Source organism: Orcinus orca, chromosome 6 (genome assembly GCF_937001465.1).
Source record: "Orcinus orca chromosome 6, mOrcOrc1.1, whole genome shotgun sequence".
Taxonomy (NCBI): domain Eukaryota; kingdom Metazoa; phylum Chordata; class Mammalia; order Artiodactyla; family Delphinidae; genus Orcinus; species Orcinus orca.
Window position 1 is genome coordinate 99,431,982 of NC_064564.1, and position 26,272 is coordinate 99,458,253.

Below are 26,272 nucleotides of genomic sequence, written 5' to 3' on the forward strand. Positions count from 1 at the left end.
ACTGGCTAACCATGGATAGCTCTCTAGAGTCCCCTGGATCGTATTTACTGAAAGAGTAGCTGCAAAGATCAATCTGATACTTTTTTTTTTTTTAATTTATTTTTGGCTGCATTGGGTCTTCGTTGCTGTGCACGGGCTTTCTCTAGTTGCGGTGAGCCGGGGCCACTCTTTGTTGCAGTGCGCAGGCTTTTCATTGTGGTGGCTTCTCTTGTTGCAGAGCATGGGCTCTAGGCACGTGGGCTTCAGTAGTTGTGGCACGCGGGCTCTAGAGCACAGGCTCAGTAGTTGTGGCGCACGGGCTTAGTTGCTCCGCAGCCTGTGGGATCTTCCTGGCCCAGGGCCCAAACCCACGTCCCTTGCACTGGCAGGCGGATTCTTAACGACTGCGCCATCAGGGAAGTCCCCAATCTGATACTTTTGAATAAAGTAAGTGAGCACCAACATTGGGGAATTCAGGAATGCCTGAAGTGTAGTTTTTAACAACTTTTTATAATTATCAAAATACTCAGTTTTAAATAGATTTGGTCTCAAAAGATCAATGTTTAGGAAAGTTTAATATATATTTTTATAGATTACAAGGTCTTTGATTATTTCCTAATATATTTACTTTGCTGTCATAAACATAAGAAACACATAGACTCAACTCTTGACATTTCTTGTGCATTTTAATCTTTTCAGACTTTAAAATGGGACTAATAAAATACTAAAGATCAAATTCTGATAAAATTAATCTTCAGGGTGATGTTTATAAAGAGGGCTTGCCAGAAACTGTTCACCAGTATTCACTTGTAAAAAGCATTATTTATATTAGAACTTTTAAAAATAGCAAGCACATTGGCCACAATTTGTTTATAATAGTTTTTGTAGCCAACAAAACAGCAAGATTTAAGAATTAGAATTTGTATTACTAGTGTTGTATTACTAGTGTTGATTCTTTTATTTGATACCATAATAACTGGTTTTTGCAAGCTATTTATCTTTATTTTGTAATTCAAAAAGATAAGTCCTTCATCCTGAAGAGATTCACCTTTTGGACATTCATAAAGTAACCCCATATATAACAGTACTTGGAAGTAATGGATTCCACAAAAATACTGTTTTCACCTACTCCTTCAGTACACAAAGAAATTTTTTAGAATGCAGGGTTGAGTTTATGTAATGGAACAGTTGATGAATGCCTTCTTTATCTACAAATACTCGCTAAGTAATGCCATCCAATCCAATGGCCTTAATTACCACTCATATGCAAATGATTACCAATTCTCCAGCGTGAATTCTTAGGCCCAATCCAGACTTATTTCCCAACTGTCTCTTCAACATCTCCCACTTGGCTGTCTAACAGGTATCTCAAATTTAACATGTCCAAAACACTCTCTTGATTCCTCCCCTTCCTCCCACCCCTGCCCTAAATCTTTTTCGCCCTCAGTCTTTACTATCTTAGTGTAAGATAGCTCTATTTTACCAGAGGCTCATATCCTCAATCTGGAAGGCATTCTTGATTACTCTCTTTCTCTCCATAACCCACATCTACTAAACCCATCAGCAAATCACTCCAAATATATACGTAATCACCATGTGCAGTGCTCACGTCCCCACCTGGGTCACCACCATCTCTCATCTGGACTATGATAAGAGCCTCCACTTATGCCTACAGTTTATTCTTAACATAGCAACAAGAACATTAAACCTATCATCTCCCTCCTCTACTCAAAATCCTCCATGGCTTCCTATTTTACTCAGTGTAAAGATTATAAAGGCTTTGCATCATCTAGTCTTAACACCTTCTCTGAGCTTATCATTTATGGCTTCCCTATTTTTTACACGCCAATGATATAGTCTTTTTTCTGATATTTGAACACATTAAGCACACTTCCATTTTAGGGACTTTGCACTTGCTGTTCTTTCTGACTGCATCATTGTTCTACCATATATACACATAACTTACACCCTCACATCCTTCAAGCTTCTGTTCAAATGTCATAGTGTAAACACTTCCCCTAACCTACCTCATTTGAAATAGCACCACTCCTATCTCAGTCATCATTAATCCCCTCACCATGAGCTAAAGGAAAAACACTAGCTTCCATAGATGTTAGAGAGCAGTTTAGCTAATATCAACTCTACTTACTAATTAATTATAACATGTGCAACCAACTCCACACTTCCATGTATTTTCCAATCACAATATTTATCACATTTTATGCTATTACTTATGAAATTACATCTTACCCACAAGACCACAAGAGCAAGGATCAGTTTCTTACAATGCAATTTACTAGCATCTGATAAGTACAGCTAACATTTCTTGAGCACTTACTATGTAACAGGCACTGTTCTAAGTGCTTTAAATGCATTAACCCATGTGATCCACACAATGAAGGTATAAAATAGATACCATCTTCATCCCCATTATATAAATAAGAAAAAGACATAGAGGGAGTAAGTTACTTGTCCAAGGTTATAGAGGTAGTAAGTGGTAGAGCTGGGATTCAAACCAGCTCCAGATACTGTATCCTTAATCATTATGCTATACTACATTTTAGTTGGCCAATGGAATAGAGTGTCAGGGGGAGAGGGCTAAATTAACGTAATTAGAGAAAGACTCTCTGAGGAGGTGAATTTGAGCTGCAAATGGAATGATGTAGATTCAGCTAAGTGGCTATCTCCCTAAAGAGTGTTCCAGGCCTAAGAAATAGAAGACAGAAATGGACAAGGACAGAAATAAGAGGGGGGGAGGGGGGAGGGGGAGAGGGTCAAAGGGCCAGAAAAGCTAGGGTGTTAAATAAGCAGAAGAGTTAGGAAGTGAGCTTAAAGAGATGGGGAGAAGTCTGCACATGGGGACTTAAGTGCCTTGCTAAGAAGTTTTGGTGTTTTCCAACAGCAATGTGAAGAAGGATTAAACAGGAGAGTGCCATAACTAAAGGGCTGAGAGTCCTATCCCAATGGTTACTATTGAAGACTCTCAATTACCTCTCTTCACCTGAAGGACCCATGATCTTTTGGGAAAGAAACAAGGTTTGTTACTGCTCTGAGGGAAATGACAAATGGAATGACAAGACAGGACCACACAACCTTGACTAAATTCACTGCTGACTGATGGCAATGTTGAGCCACAGGTGCAATAACATCTTCTGTAAAGCAGTAGAAGTTAGCAGTAGCTACAGTGCCACAGTACCAAAAGCAAACAAAAAATGCTGATGGATCACAGAGGGTTCAATGCCACTTTGCGGGATAAACAGTAGAAAAGAAAATCCACCAGAACAAAGAAACCAATCACTTAAGTAACTGCTGAACACTTTTAGGAAACAACGGTGGCTACGGATACCACTGCTAAAACCCTCCATAGGACATGCTTCACAAATGCACATATTTAGAAAATGGTACTCAGGAAACTATCACAGGGAATAAAGTAGGCATAATAAATGGTATATTTTGATATTTACATGCATAGCACATGAACCATATTAGGAAATATATCTGAGTTCTATCACCAATTGGTACAATGACTGTGGGGAAAGTAACAACTTCTAAGGTCCCCAGTACCCTTATTTGTAAAATGTGAGAATAGGATAGGATACATTTCAATTCTTAAATGCACACACACCCCCCTATGACTCTTCATTCAGTAGTACAAATCCAAAGGTTTGGAAAACAGTTAAATGAGTCTAGACTGGCCTGAGATCATGCTGTTTAATATATGAGGGGGCTTCCCTGGTGGCGAAGTGGTTGAGAGTTCGCCTGCCGATGCAGGGGACACGGGTTCGTGCCCCGGTCTGGGAAGATCCCACATGCCACGAAGCGGCTGGGCCCGTGAGCCATGGCCGCTGAGCCTGTGCGTCCGGAGCCTGTGCTCCGCAACGGGAGAGGCCACAACAGTGAGAGGCCCGCGTACCGCAAAAATACATAATAATAATAATAATGAGATATAAATATGAAAATAGGGACTTCCCTGCTGGCACCGTGGTTAAGAATCCCCCTGCCAATGCAGGGGACACAGGTTCGATCCCTGGTCCGGGAATATCCCACAAGCCGCAACGAGCAACTAAGCCCGTGTGCCACAACTACTGAGCCTGCGCTCTAAAGCCCACAAGCCACAACTACTGAAGCCCGCGTGCCACAACTACTGAAGCCCGCGTGCCACAACTACTGAAGCCCGCGTGCCACAACTACTGAAGCCCGCGTGCCACAACTACTGAAGCCCGTGTGCCACAACTACTGGAGCCCGTGTGCCTAGAGCCCGTGCTCCGCAACAAGAGAAGCCACCGCAATGAGAAGCCCACGCACCACAACGAAGAGTAGCCCCCAACTCGCCGCAACTAGAGAAAGCTCGCACGCAGCAACGAAGACCCAACGCAGCCATAAATAAATAAATATGAAAATAAGCATATAACATATTTTAGTGTTTTAAAATAATTTTTATACTTAGGTTGTCAAGTATAATGAAATGGAATACTGGAGTTGACATTAGGGGACTTGAATTCTAACTGGTTCTTAAATTACTCTTTACAATATTCAACTCATCAAGTATCTGAGCCGCAGTTTTATTCAATACAAAATTATGTAACTAGGTAGGTGATCGATCTTCCAGTTCTTAAACTCTATATCTTCACAGTAGGCCATGATGTGGTACACTGCCTCTTATCAAGACAGTTTAGACATAGTAATGGGTAGTCTATGAAAGCTATGTTGAGAATCAGTTAGTATTTAACATGATACTTCCTTATTTAAGTTACTCATATTTTCCTTTCAGAGTTTTTAAAATAAAAATACTCAAGTGTAGGGAGGAGTCAGTACAAATAGATTAGTTGTTTTCTATACTGATGGTACTTTCTGAGGAACAACTACTACTGGTGCTTTTTATAGGAGTCTGTGCTTTGTTCATTTTCATGCTTAGGTATAAAAAAATAGAATTCTTACATACCTTTTTAAATCAAGTATTTAAGTTAGAAAATGGAGGCTTTCAAAAAAGTATCTCTGGGCTTCCCTGGTGGCGCAGTGGTTGAGAGTTCACCTGCTGATGCAGGGGACACGGGTTCGTGCCCCAGTTCGGGAAGATCCCACGTACCACGGAGCGGCTGGGCCCGTGAGCCATGGCCGCTGAACCTGCGCGTCCGGAGCCTGTGCTCCGCAACGGGAGAGGCCACAACAGTGAGAGGCCCGCGTACCGCCAAAAAAAAAAAAAAAAAAAAAAACCTCAAACTATCTCTAATTGATACTATTTCTTGCATGAAACAGGATGCTGAAGATTTTTTTTTACTATTATTTAAACAAATACATTAACCAAAATCAACAACCTGAAAAACTAAAGACATAAAACATCCGAAGTTACAGAGGTCATATTTGACTCTGCTTTCATAAGAGTGTTCCTCCTTACCTGATGAAGAACTTCCAGGGTAACAGGATAAAAGAGGTTTTCAATAATTATTCGGAGCACAGGGCTCTGCCCAGGTAGGACCGTGCCTTCATTAGCAGGAGCTCCAGGAAGGGCCAGACTTCCTGACTGGACAGCACTGACAGCCTGCAGTGCAGCTTGGGCTCTCTATTTAACAATGCAAAATGAGAACTTGTGGTTACACAGAAGCATTATATAATCCTTAAAATTAGTTGATGTAAAGTAATATGAAGTTAATATAGTTAAATAAAAATATACATATCTACTTTCTCTGGATGCATACATCCTAAAATTGTAATCAGTCAAGAATCAAAAGTCTTGCCTTCTTATCACAATGACACAATATTTAAGAAAGTTCTTAAATTTACTTGAAGAAATGAAAACAAAACCATGGCCAAAAAAGAAGAAAATTTGGATATAACTTTTATTTCATAATTTTTAAATGACAATAGGAAAAAAGACAGCGTGAAGGGTAACATCAAAGGCCACTTTAAAAAATTCACTGAAGTCCCCCTCTTCTCTTTTCCTCCCTGAACAACTGAGTTCTAAAGCCTTTGGGTGGCATATGATAGGTGTAAATACGGAAGAAGAGAGGAGCTGTGGTGGTTCAGAGTGGGGCAGGACGGCATCCCTATACAAAGGCATCCTGGCATGGAGCATCAGAGCCTGAGCAACGCAAGGAGCGCATCCATGTGGTAGGTCTGCCTGGTAAGGGAAATCGGAGCCCAAACAAGGTAAGGAAGGTAGGTATCTGTGAGTGGGTGGCTCACTGTTGGCTGTCAGAACCTAGGGAGCACGAGATAGGTAAGAAAGGCATCCAGAGGAGAGTAGCCTAGCCAGGACTGTCAGAACCCAGGGAGAGTTAAGAAGGGGTCCACATGTAGTAAAAATAATCTAAGCAGGGTGAAGAGGAGGTCGGTCCATGGGGACCTGAATGGACTAAGGAAGTAATTCAATGGAGGGGCAGCCTGGCATGAAATGTTAGAATCCAAGCAGGGGCAGGCAGAAAAGTTTTTTAATATCATGCTCCACTAAAAGGAAGCAGGTGCTCTAAAAAATGTCCAGCTCTAAAGCTGGAGCAAGGAAAGCACAAGATGAGTGTGTAACTTTTCTGGTTTTGTGGGGGTTTTGCTGTTGCTGTTTTGTACCAGAATGCGAAGAAGTTTTCAAAGAATGATGGGAACGAGCCAAAAGGACACAGAAGACAGCTGGAAGGGGCTCCCACTGGCCAAATATAGGACAATTTGAGAACCAAAATAATGACTGTAACAAATAAAAACCCATCAAATGAAATGGGAAACATTCAGTCCATAGGCTGATATAAATTGACAGTTGATAAGGAACCGTATATTTACACTGCCTTAAAGTACCTTCCCCCAAACACTCTTCTTTCCCCCTTTGTAGGTCACAACTTTACAGTGGAGAAGCCAGGCAAACACCAGCCAAATCAAGTGATTAAAGAGCACACTATCAATAATGCAACAAATTGAAGTTATGTGCTCCCTGATATGATGCAACGAGAAAAAAAGAGCATTACTTCTGTGACATTCCTGTCAAAGCTACATACACTGAATCTAATCACAAGGAAACATCAGACAAACTCAAATTGAGGGATGGCCTAAAAGATAAGTAGCCCATAATTTTCAAAAGCGTCAAGGTTACGAAGTCAAAAAAACCCTATAACTGTATCAGATAAAAGGATACTAGAAGATGTGATTTCTAAATGGAACATGTGGTTATGAATAATGCTTATTTTGCTGGAACAAACATTATTGGGACAACTGGAAAAACTTGAACGGGGACTGAGGATTGGAGGGAAGTAATGCATCAAATGTTAATTTCCTGATTTTGACCACTGTATTCTGGTTGTGTAGACGAATATTCTTTTTTGAAGGAAATGCACACTAAAAGTTTGGCCAGTGAACACAGACCAGATTAACAATTTATTCCCAAATGCCTCAAGGAATCAACAGTTCTTTGTATTATATCTGTAACTCTTTTTAAATTTTGTGACTGTCTCAAAATTTAAAACAATTATTTAAAGAAAACAAAAAAAAACAAAAAAAACAATTATTTAAAAAATAAAGTAGGTGAAAGAGAAAATTGAAGAGAAAGCACGGTTAATGATTATTGAAATTAAATGCAAGTTTTCATCAGTCTTTTGTTCCGTACTTATAATTTCCTAAGAATGGTGATAATTAGTAAACTGTGTCACAAAATGAAAAAATCCTACCACTTTAATGCAGATTCTTTCATTTCTACATATTGTACTCACTTGCAATTTTAAAGAACATAGTACTTTGTCTCAGTACTTTGTTTTCTATATGAACATTTGTTTTCATGACTTTAATTTTTAATTTACTATTTATTATACCACCTTTCTAATGTGAGATGAGTAGCTTTCCAACATTTTGCTATGAAAAATAACATTAAAATAAGTATCTTTCTGGAAAAGTGGCAGTCTTTTACTTTCTGCATGCTTAAGAGTTGAACAACTTCCACTTTTATATACATTTTTTTTTTACCTTTTAACAGCATTTTAATGTCATATACAGACTTTTATATATCAAGTAAAACACAAACTACCAAATGCTGTTTCCAAATCATCTTTGAGAACAATATATAAATTATATGAATATTTTATATCATTAGCTTTCAAAACTATGTTCTCGTAAAGCCAAGTGTGTGGAATACTAAGCATCCTAATTCTGCTTCAAACATGGCAGTTTATGTATTTTATAGTGGGCTCCCCAGTAAGATTTTATTTGGAAAAAAGGGTTGTACTGCTTTCAAATTTGAAAACCGGCTCACATTTCCACTTTGAGCCTTTAAATAGGCAATGATGATGTTGGGAGGTCATTCAAAAAAGACTCAGAATTAACACACGGATTAGAGTTAGCAGAAAAGAACATTAAAGTAGTTATTATAACTGTATTGCGTGCACACACACACAGAAAAAAGAAAGGTTAAGTAGAGACATGGAAGACCAACAGTGCTGTCCAACAGAATTTCTTGTGATAATGGAAATGTTCAACATCTACAGTATGCAATATGACAGTACTAACCACAAATGGCCAGTAAGCACTCCAAATGTACCTAGTGCAACTGAGGAACTGAAATTTTTATTTTTGTATTTATTTAAATTTAGCCACATTTAGCTAGCAGCTACCACACTGGACATCACAACTTCATAATGTCTAGGAAAAATCATCATAGTGAGGCTCTCAGTGGAATAATGGTGCCTTTTCTTCTTCTATCAGGATGATTAAATCTTATCAAAACGAAGCCTGCATAACTGAAAGTAAACTTAACCTCACTAACTTTTTTTTGCCTGCGCTGTGCGGCTTGTGGGATCTTAGTTCGCCGACCAGGGATTAAACCTAGGCCCTCGGCAGTGAAAGTGCAAAGTCCTAACCACTGGACCGTCAGGGAATTCCCAACCTCACTGACTTTACTTCATTACCCATCAATCATTCTATCAATCCTTTTTATTAAACAATTCTATATACATGCTTATTGCTGCTATATTACTGTTATTGTTGCTACTGTTGTTGTTTCTCTTCCTTCACTCTTTCCTCTTTGGCATAGAAGATACCACAGTGGAGAAACATGAGAAGCCATGGTATATATTGTCCATATCATTCTAGAGTTGTCAATATACTCTGCATTAGTACTTCACAGAGCATTGAGTACAAAAGTCTCTGCATAGCAGGCATGCAAAAAAATTATTTTGACAATAAAAGTCTGAGAAAAAGATTTATTTAATAATTAACTCTACAGTTTCAATTTTTAATTAGGCAAATATATTTAAGTAAAAAAAAATCAAAGTGGAGGCATACTTTCCACTGAGGACAACAGAAAAGTGAGGGGGGGAAAAAAAGAAATGTCTTCTTAACATGAAGAGATATTTCAGATACACAGAAGACATATTTTCTGTGTGTCTGATACTAAACATTACGAAGCAGCAGAATTCTTATTATGGGATAGTTTTAAATGTTTCAGCAACAAACCCTCCGGAATGGTTACATTAACTAGTGGTAAAGGAAACAGCAGTAGTATGATGGAAAAATCAACAAATATTTTATTGAGGTGGGGGAGGTATATATACTTCATGTAAAATTTAAACATGCCTGGATAATGTGAAGAAGCCATTTTTAAAATTGAGATGGAAATGAATATACAACAAAATTCACAGATCTTAAGTGTTCCGTTGGATGATTTTTTGGGAAATTTTTTAAGGGAAAATCCTTCCATGGTCATCTCTTTGCAAATTTATAAACTTCCACCCACAAGGTCAAGAAAAACTGTCTATACAAAAATGAATCATATTAATACAACCACTCCTCAAATGCTGTACCTCAAAATAGGATCTAAATTTTTTAGCTATAATTTTAGCTTAAACCAAGGGACAAAGATACTTGATATTCACCTGACCCTCTGCCAAGTATGTCCATAAGCTGGAAAAGAAGTTATGTGCATGTTTTGGGATATCTTGCTATTCAAAGAGAAGAGAATGAAACAGTAATTTATCAGTTTCTGAGGGCTGCCTGAATAAAAAAACATCTGGTACATTTTATATATGCAAACAGGACCTTCAATTTTGACTTCAGCTTTGGTGTAGGACTCTGAATAAAAGAAAAATATTATTTTATCAAACACCAATGCAAAAAATGGACAAAAGTAACAAAATGGAAAGGGTACTGGGAAGAAATGAAGGCTATCTAAGAATAAACTAGGTCATTTGGGCTGGCTTTGGTTGCCAAGCAACCGGGATTTCTCACTGTTTCCCTTTGGAATAATCCAGTCTTTAAGAGTTTTATTGTTTATATCATCTTTAAGAATTTAACATATTTAGGAATAACACTAATGTGAAAACTGCATGACTTACATGAAGGAGAATTAAAAATTCTTCTGAAAGATAGGAAATAAAATATAACTTCCTCCTCAAAAGGATCAGTTAGCAATATAGACATGTTAATTATCTACAAATAAATCTATAAAATCAACCCAATTCTGTGTTTTTTGGGGTTAGGAGTTATCAAAATAATTCTAATACATCCTGAGAAATAAACAAAACATATTATCCATTTAATTTCTAAAAAGAGAGGGTAAAGAATAGGGCCTTGCCCTACAACATATTAAGCCTTAGGGACACTGAATTAGGAATGGAACAGAACAGAATCCAAAAGGTAGTCCATATTAGACATGGACTGCATACCATGTGAGCCACACACACATGAGGGTAGATGGGGGTCACGCAAGCAGAATGTGTAGTCCTGTCTAACAAGTGTATATATGCGGGTTGTAAATACGCATAGTCTGTGTATGGAAAACTAGACCATGACAAAAGACAAGTTTCACAAGAGTGGATATATATATATTTTTTAAGATTTTTTTTGATGTGAATCATTTTTTAAGAAGTCTTCATTGAATTTGTTACAGTAGTGCTTCTGTTTTATGTTTTTTGGCACGAGGCATGTGGGATCTTACCTCCCCAACCAGGGATCGAACCCACACCCCTTGCATTAGAAGGCAAAGTCTTAACCACTGGCCTGCCAGGGAAGTCCCATGAATGGATAATGTTGATAAATGGGTTATTCAACTACAACAAAAGAGAAACTGGTCACTGGGAGTAAGAGAAAGACCAAAGCCTCACTCTCCACCCACAAAATATTCTTAACAAAACAAAGATTTAAACACTACAAATAAAAACAACCAAAACATGAAAGTATAAGAAAATATAGGTAAAAAAAATGTTTTTAATCTTGCTATACTGGGTTTTTATGAGTATGGTACCCGTGTCAGAGACCATAATACAACTTCAGAGATTTGACTATTATATAAAAATATTTTAAAAATTGCATTAGCAGACAAAATTCTAGACAGAAAGTATACAGAATGGTGGCTGCCAGGGTGGGGGTAGGGGAAATGAGGAATAAGTGTATAACAGGTATGGAGTTTCAGTTTGGGAAGATGAAAAAGTTCTGGGGATGGATGGTGGTGATGGGTTGCACAATGAAAATGTACTTAATGCCACTGAACCATACACTTAAAAATGGTTAAAGTGATAAATTTTACGTTATATATATTTTACCACAATTGAAAAAATCGGGGAAAAACTGCATTAACAGGAATCACTATAAACACTTTACAAGTTATTAAATAAAAGAGAGTAAACAATAAGATACAATTTGTTAACTAGCATATTAACACAGATGGACAGGAAAACTGCTTGCTCATATATTATCAGTGGCACCCTAAATCAGCAAATGAGCTTTAGAGAAAGCAATCATGCAACATATACTGAAACATAAAACATGCATAGGCTTAGTCCCAGCAATTTTGTTGTCAGAAACATAAATAAGATAATGCTGCATGTGTGCCAAGATATGTAAGAATGCTGCTGTAGTACTATTTGTAAGAGCATAACATGGCAAACAATCTCAATCTAACAACAAGAAACTGGATAGCACAGGACAGGGAGATCAGCTCGGTGCTTTGTGACCACCTAGAGGGGTGGGATAGGGAGGGTGGGAGGGAGATGCAAGAGGGAGGGGATATGGGGATATGTGTACACATATATACAGCAGAAACTAACACAACATTGTAAAGCAATTATACTTCAATAAAGATGTTAAATTAAAAAAAGAAAAGAAACGGGAAAAATGATGGCTGCCCTTTTGAAGAGAGTATTATGCAGTCATTTAAAAATTATGAAGTAAAAAAATAAAATAAAAAGTATGAAGTAATTCTATATTTGTTGTCATGAAACAACATCCCTGACATATTGTAGAGAAAAAATAATTAGTTTTCAGTAGTTTTCAAACTATTAGGATTCCATTGGTATAAAATTATATACATAGACAATAACCTGAATAGAGAAGGGGTGCACAGTAAAATGTTAGCAAAATGTTAGTTAATTAGTTATATCTGGGTAACTGGATTGTTTTATTTTTTATTTTTCTGGATTGTTTGAATGTTTTACCATGAGCATGTATCCTATTTACAAGGCAATTTTTCATTAAAAAAAATTATACTATTTAAAAATATCTAACATTTCATTTACTCTTAAGTTTAGATAGTTTATTATAGGCCATTAATATCTCTTAATAAGTTAAGGATTGTGTGCAGGAAATGTCACTGTTTCTAAAAATGTGTAAAACTATGAATTCAGCAGCTTGCATTATAATGACTTTCAACACAGAGTCAAAGAGCTGAAGGAGTTCTTTTGCCTAGAGCAAGAGTATCATGGCCAAGTTGCTCTCAACATAATTTAAAAAACCTTTCTTAAAATGTACTTGCTTTGTGGATAAATTTTTCCTACCCTGAAGTTACTTCAAATTACTATTTTAGCTACTTAGAAATCAACCTGGAGAGACACAGAAGTTTGAACATGAATTATATCAAAATAAAAACTGGAAAATTAGGTAAGAAATGTTCATATTCTATATTGCACATTCACCTTGGAGAGTCAAAATTCATTTAATGAACATATCTATACAAATTCTTATTAACATCTTAAGTTCAGTTACTTAACATCACAATAAAAGCATCACTCAACTTCTCAATGCCTTTGTTACATATTCTGTAAAAAGAAGGGATTGACTTCTAAACACACAAATGTTACATGTTCTGTAAAAAGAAAAGGATTGACTTCTACAGTTCCTTTCACATCTGAGATTTTTAAGAGAGACATAACAATGTATGTTTTTTTCCACTCATGAAAACAGTTTCAAGGGAAAACTAAATATCTGCCATTTCTAACGCTGTATCTTCAAACTTACTTCCAAATGGCAGTGCTTTCTTATTCTTAAGTCTTTGGGTAAGAATTTACATAAACAATCTTTACCAGTAGAGCATGCTAAGATGAAGAAAAACACATGATTTTTTTTCCTCTGAAAAACAGAAAATTAAATTTAAGTTATTATATCATGTGTTCTTATAACTATTTTTAGAAATACCTTTAATACTTACAGCTTGATTAGGTAGATTGTCAGTCTTAAGTTCTCTGTGATTGGAATACTGAATAAAAACAGGCTGGCTTCGAAGGTGAGGAGTAACAGGAGTGTAATAATTCACCATAGTAACAGCAGCTTCCTCAGAAGCCATTTCTAAGAAAGCCTGCAATAAACACAAGAAAGTAAAGTGAAAGCTCATGTTTTTGAAAGGCAGCTAAGAACTACTTTGTCATTCCAGCTTGCTCTAAACTCAGTATTCTCAAGAGAAATCACATTGTGCCCAAGGGGATGAAAAGACTTGTTTCAAAGTGTATCATTGACAGTAACTGAAAAGATAATTGAAAAAAGTTGGGTTCAATAAACGATTTGGGATTGGGAAATGGCCAGTTGATTAAATGATTTTATGTGGTTTTTGGTTTTCTTCTTATTTCTGTTTCTTCTAAAATCTAGAAATAATTAAAAAGGCAAAAATAAACGTGTGCATCACTACTATAAATAGTAGTAGCTTTCAGTTTCTTCCTAAAAAATTCTCAAACAGAGATGAGGCATAATGATTTGCTCTTCTCTACCTTTTTATAAAACAGCCATTTATGAATACAATTAGAGCATTCAGGTGCAAAGACTCAACTGTACAAATCAGGGAAATGGGAGAACTTCTTACATTAAGTCAATATTGCTTTGGGTCATTCAAGTGACCTTTTTTGGATATTGGCAATCACTGTACTAATATTAGCTATTTGAAGACTAACACAAGAAGAACTGAGATGGAGGAAGCTCCTTGGTATTTATGTCTTATTCTGTATAAAGCTTCTCCTAGCTGTCAGGACTCCCATTAACTTATGACAGGAATAGGATACTTACAGACCTTTAAGGTGGCAGGTTTTATCACCCTATCTTAATGGTTAAGAAGATAAAATATAGACATCTACTAAGCATTCTGAGCCCTCAGAACTACCTATAAGAACATCTCAAATTTAAAATGCAGGAAGAACCCCTGATCCAAATCACTGTCTTTGAGGAATAAAACAGACTTCGAGTCATTTATACTATCTAAAAGGTATAGATGTCCACAACACACTTTAAAGTTGCTATCCAATTGTATCAATAATACACTTTTTCTAATATTTCTAAGAGAAGTGGATAAAAATGATCAAGGTAACAAAAATAGCTATGGCAATATTTCCTAACTATCTGGTTTTTAATCATCTTTTCAACAAAGAATTTGTAAACTGTATTCTAATAATATTCATTATATGGGGAGAGTCTCTTCCTGCAAACTCCTTTCTAAATGTTTCTAAACTCCTGCAATGTCTAACATCAGTCACACAAAGGAAAAGCTGAACAATGTCTTTGGAATATGATTCTTATCACAGGAATTTTTTCCTAAATGTATATACAACCTAAAAATTCATATGTAAAAATAAATTTTTCTACATGGCGTCCAGTAAAAGAATTATTTATGTTTTCCTAAAGCATCCAAAGGGATCAATTTTCATAACGTAGGGTGGAGAGAAAACCGAAAGTCACTACCCACAGAAAGGCTGGTGAAAATAACCCCTACTCTGTCCTCAACACTCCACCTACAAGAACCATAGGAAAGATTATGCTTACAAGTACTACTAGTGACTCACAACAGAATCTCCTGAAGTAATTACTGACAAGATATTTTCTAAACAGGATTTATGATCAAAAGACAAGCAATTAACATAACAGTCAATTAGCACTACAGATAAATATAAACCTAGAACCAACTGCAGAAACAAAGGAAAGTGTGACATTGCCTGCTGCCTCTCAGAGCTATTTGACATAAAACATAGGATACACTATATGAAACACGATAATGTACATAACACATGGCAGTTAGACATTTCACAGCCATTAGACACGGTCATGTTGGCTCTTTCAAACCGTGCAAACCATGCTATTCTCAATAGTGGCATCTGTGATAAAAAGATCCAAGTGCATGTACTATCTCCAAAAGATGCAAGAAAAATGTGTAAACACAACAAGGGCTGAATACTAAGACATATTATTTAACTTCTCCAGTTCTTAATAACCTCATCTGCATTAAACAGGGATGTTAAATAGTTTACTAAAGATAGAGGAGTCTGAATCAGACATCATTATCCAATCTCTGATGGTAATCAATCCAATCTCTTCTGATAATCACAGGATATTTTCATAAACCATTTTTTAATTAAGAATATAAAATATGTTTGTTAACAAGTCAATGAATAAGAGATAATCCTGTTTCCTACATTAAAATTTTTGTTTGCTGCTTCCTGTCATTAAAAAGTTCTATTTTAAAAACTATTTAAATAGAATGAAATTTAGGGGGAAAAAAAAATTCAAGAAAATAAAATCTTTTTTTTGTTTTGGCCACACCTTGCAGCTTGTGGGATCTTAGTTCCCCCACCAGGGATTGAACCTGCACCCCTGGCAGTGAAACTACGGAGTCCTAACCACTGGACTGCCAGGTAATTCCCCTAAAAATCATTTTATCAGTAACACTCAGAGATAATAACTGTGGGTCAATCTTTAAAACTTACATACCTGGCTTTTTCCTTTCAACATCAAAAGATTAGTTACTTTGCCAAATGGTAGACCTAATGATATGACCTCTGCTTCGGTGACATCACTTGGAATTTTGCGAAGATGGAGAACACGGGAAGGCGAACAGGGAGGTCTATCTCCTTTAAATTTCTTGTTGTCATTCCCATTAGCTAAAAAATATAAGATTTTTAAAAAAATTACTGAAACTGATTTGGGCTGACATATTACATTAACCATATCATCACATTTGACATCTGATATTCCAAGAGTTTCAGGTTTTGCAATTCATGAACTACGTACGGGGCTGATGGGAGAAGAGTAGAAGACAGTGGAAAACAAAACCATCCACCTTTCAATGAATGCGTTGATTTTTCACTACAGGTATTATATTTTTTAAAAATTGAACTCTGATTTTTAACGTCAAGGAAAAGTGCTGGGTAAATGAATTACATATTTAGAGGTATCAAAACCTCTAAATAGTTAACTATTTGTTGTGAATAGAGAACAGTATTTATAATATCTTTAATGTATTTTAAAGGTATTTTTCTAATTTGTCCTATTACTAATTAAACAAATAAGAAAAATAACTTTTAGGAAAGTCAGTAATAAAAATTTTATATTTATCACACCCTACGAGGATTTGGATTTGAGATGCATGTTTATGAAAATAAGTTTATTTCTTGGGCATCATATAATTTTTACCAATCTATTTTTTAAAGTACTTTTAGAACATAAATTGTGGTTTCTTAGGATAATCTTATCCCTTATGATATAACAGGCAGTTCTTAACATAAGCATCATCACCTTTCTGGAAATACAAATTTTTAGCCCCACCTCAGACCTACTGAATCAGAAACATCCCAGTAACTGTGTTTTAACAAGCTCTCCAGATGATTCTGAAGCAACCTAAAGTTTGAGAACCACTGCTGTAAAATTAAGAAATCCATTATGCCAGTTTACAGCCAAATTTTATTTAAAGCCTATCTTTTAACAGTGACAATAACTAGAACTGACAAGCCTGTAACAAGTACTCAAATTTATGTACATAAGATTCAGAAATGTTTTTCTCCCAGAAATAGCACCAAGTAAGACTGAATGCAAATTATCTGAAAGCCCAAAGTTTCATTACAGTGTTTTTTTTTAATACTAAAATACTTAGCAGTATTAGGAGGAAAATATAATCTTTCCAAACACCTAAGATTATCATTTTTCTAAACACTAATGAAACTTTACAATCAGGTGTCTGTGATCCTAAATAAACAAATTTCATGAGGACCACGTAAAAATTATATGGCAGTATTTTGTACCCATAGCTGTGGCACAGAACTCAACTTGCTTACAGGTAAATAGGTTGACTTAATACCAAAACCAGCACTTGCTCCCAAATTCTCTATGTTCATAAATGCAGGCAACATCCTACCTGGACCCAAATACCATCAATTCCTAGAGGTCCTTACAGGTCTGTGCCTGTATATAACAAATGCCTAGGACAGAGTGTGGAAAATAATCGGCAAATATTTGTTGGAAATTAATCTGGGAGGCAAGAGGTTCCTTCTCCTTTCTCATCATGAAATATTTATTTTTCCCTCCCAAATGACTGATTCCATTTTCATCTCCACGCTCAATGTCACCTCACCTATGATCTTGGCCCCTTCTACTCTCCCTTCCTCTAGTTTCACCCCTCCCCCACTTCCACTCAGATCCAACATCATATCAACCTAAACAGATGTATCATGTCATTATCCTGCTCTAAAAACCCTGACAGGATTCCAGCTACCTAAAATGTCCATTAGTTTCTAGTTTTCACGCTGTTTTCATTTACACTGTTTCACTGGAGTTGACAAAAATATACTAAGTTAAATATTATTAATTTTAACAGATGAAGAGACAGAGGTTCAGAGATTAAATAATTTTTGTACACAGCTAGCAAGTGATAAAAGCATTATTCAAACTTAAGTTTAAAGGTAATTTTCTTAACCACAAAAATCTTACATTTGTAGAAAAAAGTAAGCAACCTGACAGTGACAAAAAATTTTCAGAGTATGTGCAGGTTTATGAGGATTATAATGATAATACTGTCACTAGATTAAATGCCAAATATCACCTCGTGGACAGGAGTGAAAGCCAAGCATGAAGTGCCTTTCTGCACCCTCCCTCCCTGTAAGCCTAGATGGCTAGACAACAATACCACCACCTTGTGCGTTCTAACCAGCACAAAGTGTTAAAGACTAGAAAAACATACTAAAGGCCAAAGGCTTTTGTAAGTTTACCCAGAATATTCCAAAATGAATGAATGAACATTAAGAAGGTTGTTTCTTTAACTGAGGTGTTCAGAATCTCCGTAAAACTATGTGTGAGAAAAAATGAATACCTACATAAGCTATTTGAGCTTGCACTGAACTATCAAATAAAGACCTATGGTGACAAATTTTTATCAAGAATTATGCAAATATATCACCATTTTAGGTTGTTAATTGTTCTGCATTATAAAAGTGCCTAGACTATGTTCAGAGCATGGGCTATGAAATCACACATCTTGTTCTGACATAACTGAGCCTGAGATTCTTCTCCGATAAAATGAGTATAATAACAGTATTTGGAAAATGTAGTATGAGTATTTGGAAAATTAAATATGATAACATTTAAATGTTAGGTGTAATGCCTAGTACAAAGTGATCAATAATCTATGTCTTGATTTTCTTAGGAGGGCTTATTTTACCTGGAAAGTATGTTCTTTCTACTTTTTTGGTGCTAAAATAATGATTGTGGACAACAGTGGATTTTTTTCTCTTGATGTTCTTACTTGCAAAATTGACATTGCTTAACATTAATTGGAAATTTTATTATTCTGTGTAATCTAAAAGCCCAAGAACTACTCATCTAGATGACCCAAAAAGGTTATATCTAAAGACTTGATAAATATAACAATCTAAAAATGAAAAATGCATATAAGCAATTATATGGCATTATAATTTAATAAAAGAGGAAACAAGAAAATTGCAATGCACTGAATACATAACTTTGACAAATTATTCCCTGTACAAAAGGATACACCACAGACTTTTCCAAAATTGTATTATGAAAATAAGCATTCAAAATACTTAGCTTGCATAAATCTTGTATTTTTTGAATATAATGAAAAGTCCTGAATGCCTACTATATATTAATTATGTTCCAAAGAGATAAGTGGAAGAGACTTTTTAAAAATTCATATATTCCCATCTGAAAACTGAAGGGATCTACCAAGAAAACTATCCTAGAAATATGGATCTTTTTAAAAATTCAACTTTATTAGGGTATTCTTTAGGTATAGTAAAATCCACCTGCATTTTAAATGCAGAGTATGACAACCTTTGACAAATAACCCATATGGCCACAAAAAACCATTGAACCTGGACTTTTTTTCTTTTTTTTTGAAGGACTTTTAAATTATCAATTTGATATTTAAAACAAGTACAGGGCTATTTAGGTTTTCTATTTCTTTTGCACCTGTGTTTTTCAAGGAATTGGTCCACTTCATCTAAACTGTCAAACTTATTGGCTTAAAATTGTTCACAATATTCACTTGATATCTATCTTAGCCTGCTCAGGACACCATAACAAAATACGACAGAGTGGCTTAAACAATACAAATTTACTTTTTCACAGTTCTGGAGACTAGAAGTCCAAAATCAAGGGTCAGCATGGTCACTTTCTAGTGAGGATTCTTCCTGGCTTATAGACAGCCACCTTTTCACATGGTCCTCACATGGCAGGGGTGGAGGGAAAAAGCAAGCTCTTTGGCATCTCTTCTTATAAAGACATTAATCCCAGTGAGGGCCCCACTCCAAAGACCCCATCTCCAAATAGCATCACATTGGGGGTTAGGGCTTAAACATATGAATTTTGGGGGTACACAAACATTCAGTCCATAACAATATCTTTTTAATGTCTACAGGATAGTTCTTGATATTAGTAATTTCTGTCTTTTTTTAATAAACCTACCTAGAGGTTTATTAATTTTATTGATCTATTAAAAAAACAGCTATTGGTTTCATTAATCCTCATTTTCTATGTCATTAACTTTTGTTTTTATATTTAATATTTTCTATTTACTTGGGGTTTAATTTGCTCTTCTTATGCTACACTTAGAAGCTTAGATCATTCATTTTAGACTTTTTTCTAATAAAATATTTAAAGCTGTAAATTTCCTTCTAAGAACAGCTCTAGCTGAACCCTACAAACTTTAGTAAGTTGTGTTTTCATATTAATTCACTTCAAAATATCTTCTAATTTCCCTTGTGACTTCTTATGTGATCCATGGATTAAGTGTTACTTTCTTTTTCCAAGCAACTGGAGATTTTTTTCTCACATATTTGAGGATCATTTCTTAAAACTGCTAATACAATTCTAATGCATAATTTTAATGCATTCATATTTACTGAGACTTAAGGACCTAGCATATAGTTTACCTTGCTGACCTTTTCATGTGAACTTGAAAAGAATATGTATGCTGATGGTGTGCGAGAGACTGCTCCATATGTCAATGAGGTCAAGCTGGTTGATAGTGTTGAAAACTTCTGTATTAGGTGATCTACAAACTTCCTCTAAAGGGTCACATAAATATTTTAGACTTTTGTGGGCCATACAGGCTCTGAACCAACTATTCATCTCTGCAGTTGTAACATGAAAACAGCCATAGCTGACATCTTGCAGAAAAACCCAAACGAACTTTTCGGCCAAGCCAATAAATAAGTATGACTGTGTTCAAATAAAGTTTTATATATAGATAGCAAAATTTAATTTCATATAAGTTTCATGTATCAGAAATTTTTCATGTATCAGAAAATATTCTTTGTGTTTTTCACCATTTAAAATGTAAAAATCAGGAATTCCCTGGTGGTCCAGAGGCTAAGACTCCGCGCTCCCAATGTAAGGGGCCTGGGTTTGATCCCTGGTCAGGGAACTGGATCCCACATGCTGCAACTAAGAGTTCGCATACTGCAACTGAAGATCCCACGTGCTGCAACGAAGATCCTGCATGCCGCGACAAAGACCAGGCAGAGCGAAATACATACATACATACATAAATACATAAAATTTTTTTTAAATGTAAAAATCAATCTTAGCTCATGGGCAATATAAAAATGGGCAATGGAGTGGATGTGGCCCACAGGGCAGAGTTTGCTAATGCCTGCTCTGGATTCTTATTGATTTTTATCTACTACACTATCAATTACTGAGAGAGGAGTGTTGAAATCTGCAGCTGTAATTGTGGATTTGTCTATTTCTCTGTTTAGTTCTATTAGTTTTACTTTATGTATTCTGAAGCTCTGTAATTAGGTGAATATATATATTTAGGATACATATATTTATCAAGAAATATAAATAAATGGAATACAAAGTAATAAATGACAAATAAAATGGAATATAAAAAATAATCTAAAGGAAAAACAGAACAAAATATATGGGACAAATAGGAAATAAATAGGAAGATGAAAGACTTAGCGGGGTGCAGATTCAATCCCTGGCTGGGGAACTAAGAGCCTGCATATCGCATGGCCAAAAAAAAAAAAAAAGACTTAAACCCAACTACATCAATAATTATATTAAGTGAAACTGGCATAAAGATTCCAATTGAGGGGCTTCCCTGGTGGCACAGTGGTTGAGAGTCCGCCTGCCAACGCAGGGTACACGGGTTAGTGCCCCGGTCCGGGAAGATCCCACATGCTGCGGAGCGGCTGGGCTCGTGAGCCATGGCAACTGAGCCTGTGCTCCGCAACGGGAGAGGCCACAACAGTGAGAGGCCCGCGTACCACCAAAAAAAAAAAAAAAAAAAAAAAAAAAAAAAGATTCTAATTGAAAGGCAGAGATTATGGTCTGGATAAAAGCAAAACAATTATAAGGTGTGAATAAGAAACCCATTTAAAATATAAAATCCAGGTTACAAGTAAAAGGATGAAAACACATAAATATGTAAACACTAATCACAAGAAAGCTGGAGTGGCTGTACTAATACCAGACAAAGTAGACTTCAGGAAAAGGAGTATCACCAGAGATAAAGTGAGACATTTCATAATGATAAAGGGATCAATTTATCAAGGAAACATAATATGTCACACATAAAACATGCACATCAATGGCAGATAATCTCTGTTTTTTAATTATAATCTTTACTTTTTTTGTTTACTTTTTTTTAAGCGACTGCTCTGGGGTTAAATTGACAATTCATATCTTTAACTTACCCCAGTCTACCTTAAAATAATATTATAACACCTAGGTATTATGTAAGAACTTTTCAAAGTATATGTCTATTTTCCTTATCATATCCTTTGTGTTACTATCATATATTATACTTTTCACATATGCTATAACTCCCCAAATATATTAATATTATCTTGCTTTAAATAGTCAATTACTTATTTTTCTTTTTGCATCTTATTTTATTCACTTATTGTGTCTTATGGAGCTTTCCATAGAGAGCATTCTATACTTTTTTTTCAAATAATTTTTTACTGTGGTATAATACACATAAAATTCGCTATCTTAACTATTTTTAAACGTAGAATTCAGTGGTGTTAAACATATTCATAATGTGTAACTATCACCACCACCTATCTCCACAGCACTTTTCACCTTGTAAAACAGAAACTCTATACCCATTAAAAAGTAGTTCCCTAGTCCTCCCTTCTTCCAGCCCCTAGCAACCACCATTCTATTCTCTAAGATTCTGACTACTCTAAGTATTCTTTCTTATTTCCTTTTGTGCATATCATATAGCTATTTTCTTTGTGGTTACCATGGGGATTACATTTAACATCCTAAAGTTATAACACTTTAATTTGAATTTAGACCAGCTTAACTTCAATAACATACAAAAACTCTGCTCCTTTACAGCTCTGTCCCCACCCCTTTCCATTATTATCACAAAATTACATCTTTATACAGTGTGTGCCCAGAAACACAAACTAACAATTCTTTTAATGCATTAGTCTCCTAAATTATTTAGAAAACAAAATGTGGAGTTACAAACCAAGTAACTTGGTAGCTTTTAGATTAATAATTTTAAAAAATGTATTAGCCCCTTAAATCTACAGAAAACAAAAAGTAGATAACAAACCACTGTTAGAATAATATTGGCTTTTATAAGGGCCTTCACTGAGATCTTTATTTCTTCATATGGCTTTGAGCTACTGGCCGGTGTCCTTTCATTTCACCCTAAGGGACTCCTTTGAATATTTCTTGCAGGGCAAATCTAGTGGTAATAAAATCCTTCAGTTTTTGCTCATGTGGAAATTTCTCTTTCACTTTTGAAAGAAAAATTTACCAAACATGGGATACTTGGTTGACAGTTTTATTCTTTTAGCACTTTGAATATATTGGCCCACTGACATCTGTCCGAAGTTCCTGAAGAGAAATCTGGTCATATTCTTATTGAGGATCCCTTGTATGTGATAAGTTGATTCTCTCTCGATACTTTCAGGATTCTCTCTTTGTCTCTGACTTTTGAAAGTTTCATTATAAAGGTGTCTCAGTGTGGGTCTCATTGAATTCATCTTACTTGGAGTTCATTAAGCTTCTTGGATGTTTATATTCATGTTTTTCATCAAATTTGGGAATATGGTAACTCTGGAAATCAGACTCTTCCCCTTTCTAGGGGTTTTCTCATTTGTGTTATTGTTTTTGATTGTTTTAGACTGTGTTTACGCCAAGGATCAGCTTGAGGTGTAAATTTAAGTTCTACTCAGGTGTCTTCTGAGCCTTTTCCTGGGCATGCACTATCACTTTCTAATTTTCCCTGTAGATGCAGCTGTTTTTTAATGTCCTAGTCTTCAATCTTTGGCTCCCAAAAGGGGAAAAAAAGAGAAAATGAAGGGGAGGAGGGTGTGAAAAGCACCAGCCTTTTATATGCTCTGGAAGTCACATATATTGGGAGTGGGGCGTGCTGGCTTGCAACAATAGCGGGAGATGCAAGAACAATGGCTGCCTACCTCTTTGTCCTACCTGCATGATCAGAAGAAGCACCAGCAATCAGAGCACAGAACCCTTGAAGTTGAAGGACAAGGTCCTTTTTGCCTACCCTGGCTCCTATTTGTAAGCTGCTCTGGAACCACACAGTTGCCTGCCATGTGACTGAGCATGAGGGATGGGTAGCTGCTGCTGCACTAAGAGCTAAAATTGACCAAAATTAACCACAATTTACCTTCCAAGTCTTCCCCTGGAACTTGCAAGCCTTCAAAAGACTCCAGAGTTCCAAATTATTTATAGACAGATTCTGCCAGTGCAATTGTTGTCTAGGTAGAAAGACAGACTCCTGGTGCTTCTTACTCTACCATCTTCCCAGAATCCCTCAATCATCTTTTAAATTATCCAAAAAAATGAGAAAGAAAAGTCACATATCCACATATTTACCACTTTGTGTAGATCCAAGTTTCCACCTGGTATCATTTTCCTCAAGTCTGAGGAATTTCCTTTTCCATTTCATAAAATGTAAGTCTGTTACTAACAAATGCTCTCAGCTCTTGTGTGCCTCAAATAAGGCTTTATTTTAACTTTATTTTTGAAAAATATTTTAACTGGATATAGAATTTGTTTCATTGTATTTATCTACAGTACTTTAAAGATGTTGCTCAACTGTCTTCTGGTTTGCAGTTTCAGGCAAGCACTCTCATTACTCTTATCTTTGTTTCTCTGAATAAATGTGACTTTTTTCCTCTGGCTACTTTTAAGATTTGTTCTGCATTCCTGGTTTTCAGCAATTTGATTATGAGGAGATTTGGTGTGGTTTTCACTGTGTTTATCCTGCCTGTGGCTCACCGAACTTCTTGGATATGTGGCTTTACAGTTTCCACCATATCTGGAGTATTTTCAGTCATTATTTCTTCAGATATATTTGTTTCCCCACTCCCAACTTTTTTTCTGGAACTTCAATTACACATATGTTTAGACCACTTAATTTTGTTCTACAGATTATTAAGGCTCTGTTCATTTCTTTTTCAGTCTTTTGGTCTGTGTGCTTTAGTTTCTATTGCTGTCTTTAAATTCACTGATCATTTCTTTTACAGAATATTAGTGCTGTTACAGCCATGCCATGTTTTTTTTTTAGATATTATAACTTTATCTCTAGAAGTTCTATTTGATTTTTAGCTTTCATTTTCTCCCTGTTATGTTGATATTTTCCTTTAAATCCTTTCACATACTTTAATAACTGTTCCAAAGTACAAATCTGCTAACTTCATCATCTGTTATTTTCTAGGTGTGTTTCTATGGACTGATTTTTCTCCTAGCTATGGGTTGCAATTTTTGATTGAATGCTCAACATTGTGAGCACTGGAATTGTTTTATTCCTTTAAAGTGCCAGACTCCTTTCTGGAAAAAATGAAGTGCCAGACTCCTTTCTGGAAAAAAGTTAAGTTACTTTAAGATCAGGTAATTGTTTTGGAGCTTGTTTTTAAGTCTTGTTAGGGTGGGTTTAGAATAGCTTTTATGCTAGAGCTGATATACCACCCCTACTGGTAAGGCACGTGTGGCTTAATATTCACCAACAGATTCAAGGGCAGGTTTCTGGAGCACTTTTCTCACAGATGGAAGCTAGAACTCCTACAGGCAGCAAGACGAAAGAGGAAAAAACCATGCAGAGATGCCCCAGAAGTAACACTTCCACTTATATCTCATTAGACAGCACTCAATCACATGACCACACCTAGCTATAAGGAAGACTGGAAAAGCAGTCATTTAATCTGAGTGGCAATGTGCCCAGATAAAAATTAGAGCTCTGTTGCTAAAGAAAATAGAAAGTATTGGGGTACCCAACAAACAGTCTCTGCCATAATTCCTAAGATTAAATTTAGGAGGAAAAGCATATGATTTATGTAGAAAAGTATAAAACATTTTCATAATTACCAAAGGACATAAAATAAGACCTAAAACCATGGACTCACATGCCATATTCCCAGATGGAAAAATAATTACACAAAAAGATCAACATTTCAGAATCCCTAAGATTTTGTGGGGAAGGAATAGGGAATGAGGTGCTGTTCTAGAACTACACAAAATAATTTAAAGTTCATATGTCCATTATAGGCTAAGAGATATTCTTAAGGAATATTAATATCTAAGCAGAACGACCAGTTTGCCTGGGACAGTCACAATTTGGCATCATTGTTGTAGCAACCTGTACAGTTTAACATCTTCTCTTTTGAAAAAAAATTAACAGTTGCATTGAAATAAGCTAGAATAGGCTTAGTAGATCCAATTGATTTTTTTAACTTCCAGTTTTTGCCGTGCTCTCATCTAGTAGTTTATAAACCACATGTACAGTGATTAAATCTGAATGTTAACCAATGTTAACCAGTGAGACGGAATCTCTTCATGACTTTTTCACAGACAA

The 26,272-nt window shown here is 35.8% G+C and overlaps 1 protein-coding gene across 5 annotated transcripts in view; it reads right to left on the bottom strand.

Moving 5' to 3' along the window:
- The window catches only part of PTBP3 (polypyrimidine tract binding protein 3), a 101,522-nt gene that overhangs the window by 36,929 nt on the left and 38,321 nt on the right, over nucleotides 1–26,272 (bottom strand). For 3 of the 5 annotated variants that reach the window (XM_012532801.3, XM_033427440.2, XM_012532800.3), the window contains 3 exons: nucleotides 15,904–16,073; nucleotides 13,367–13,513; nucleotides 5,375–5,539 (listed from right to left, as the gene is read on the bottom strand). In XM_012532801.3, coding sequence (XP_012388255.1) covers nucleotides 5,375–5,539; nucleotides 13,367–13,513; nucleotides 15,904–16,073 — 482 coding nt within the window. The remainder of the gene's footprint in view (nucleotides 1–5,374; nucleotides 5,540–13,366; nucleotides 13,514–15,903; nucleotides 16,074–26,272) is intronic. The other 2 variants (XM_049710968.1, XM_049710969.1) reach the window with 1 other exon arrangement.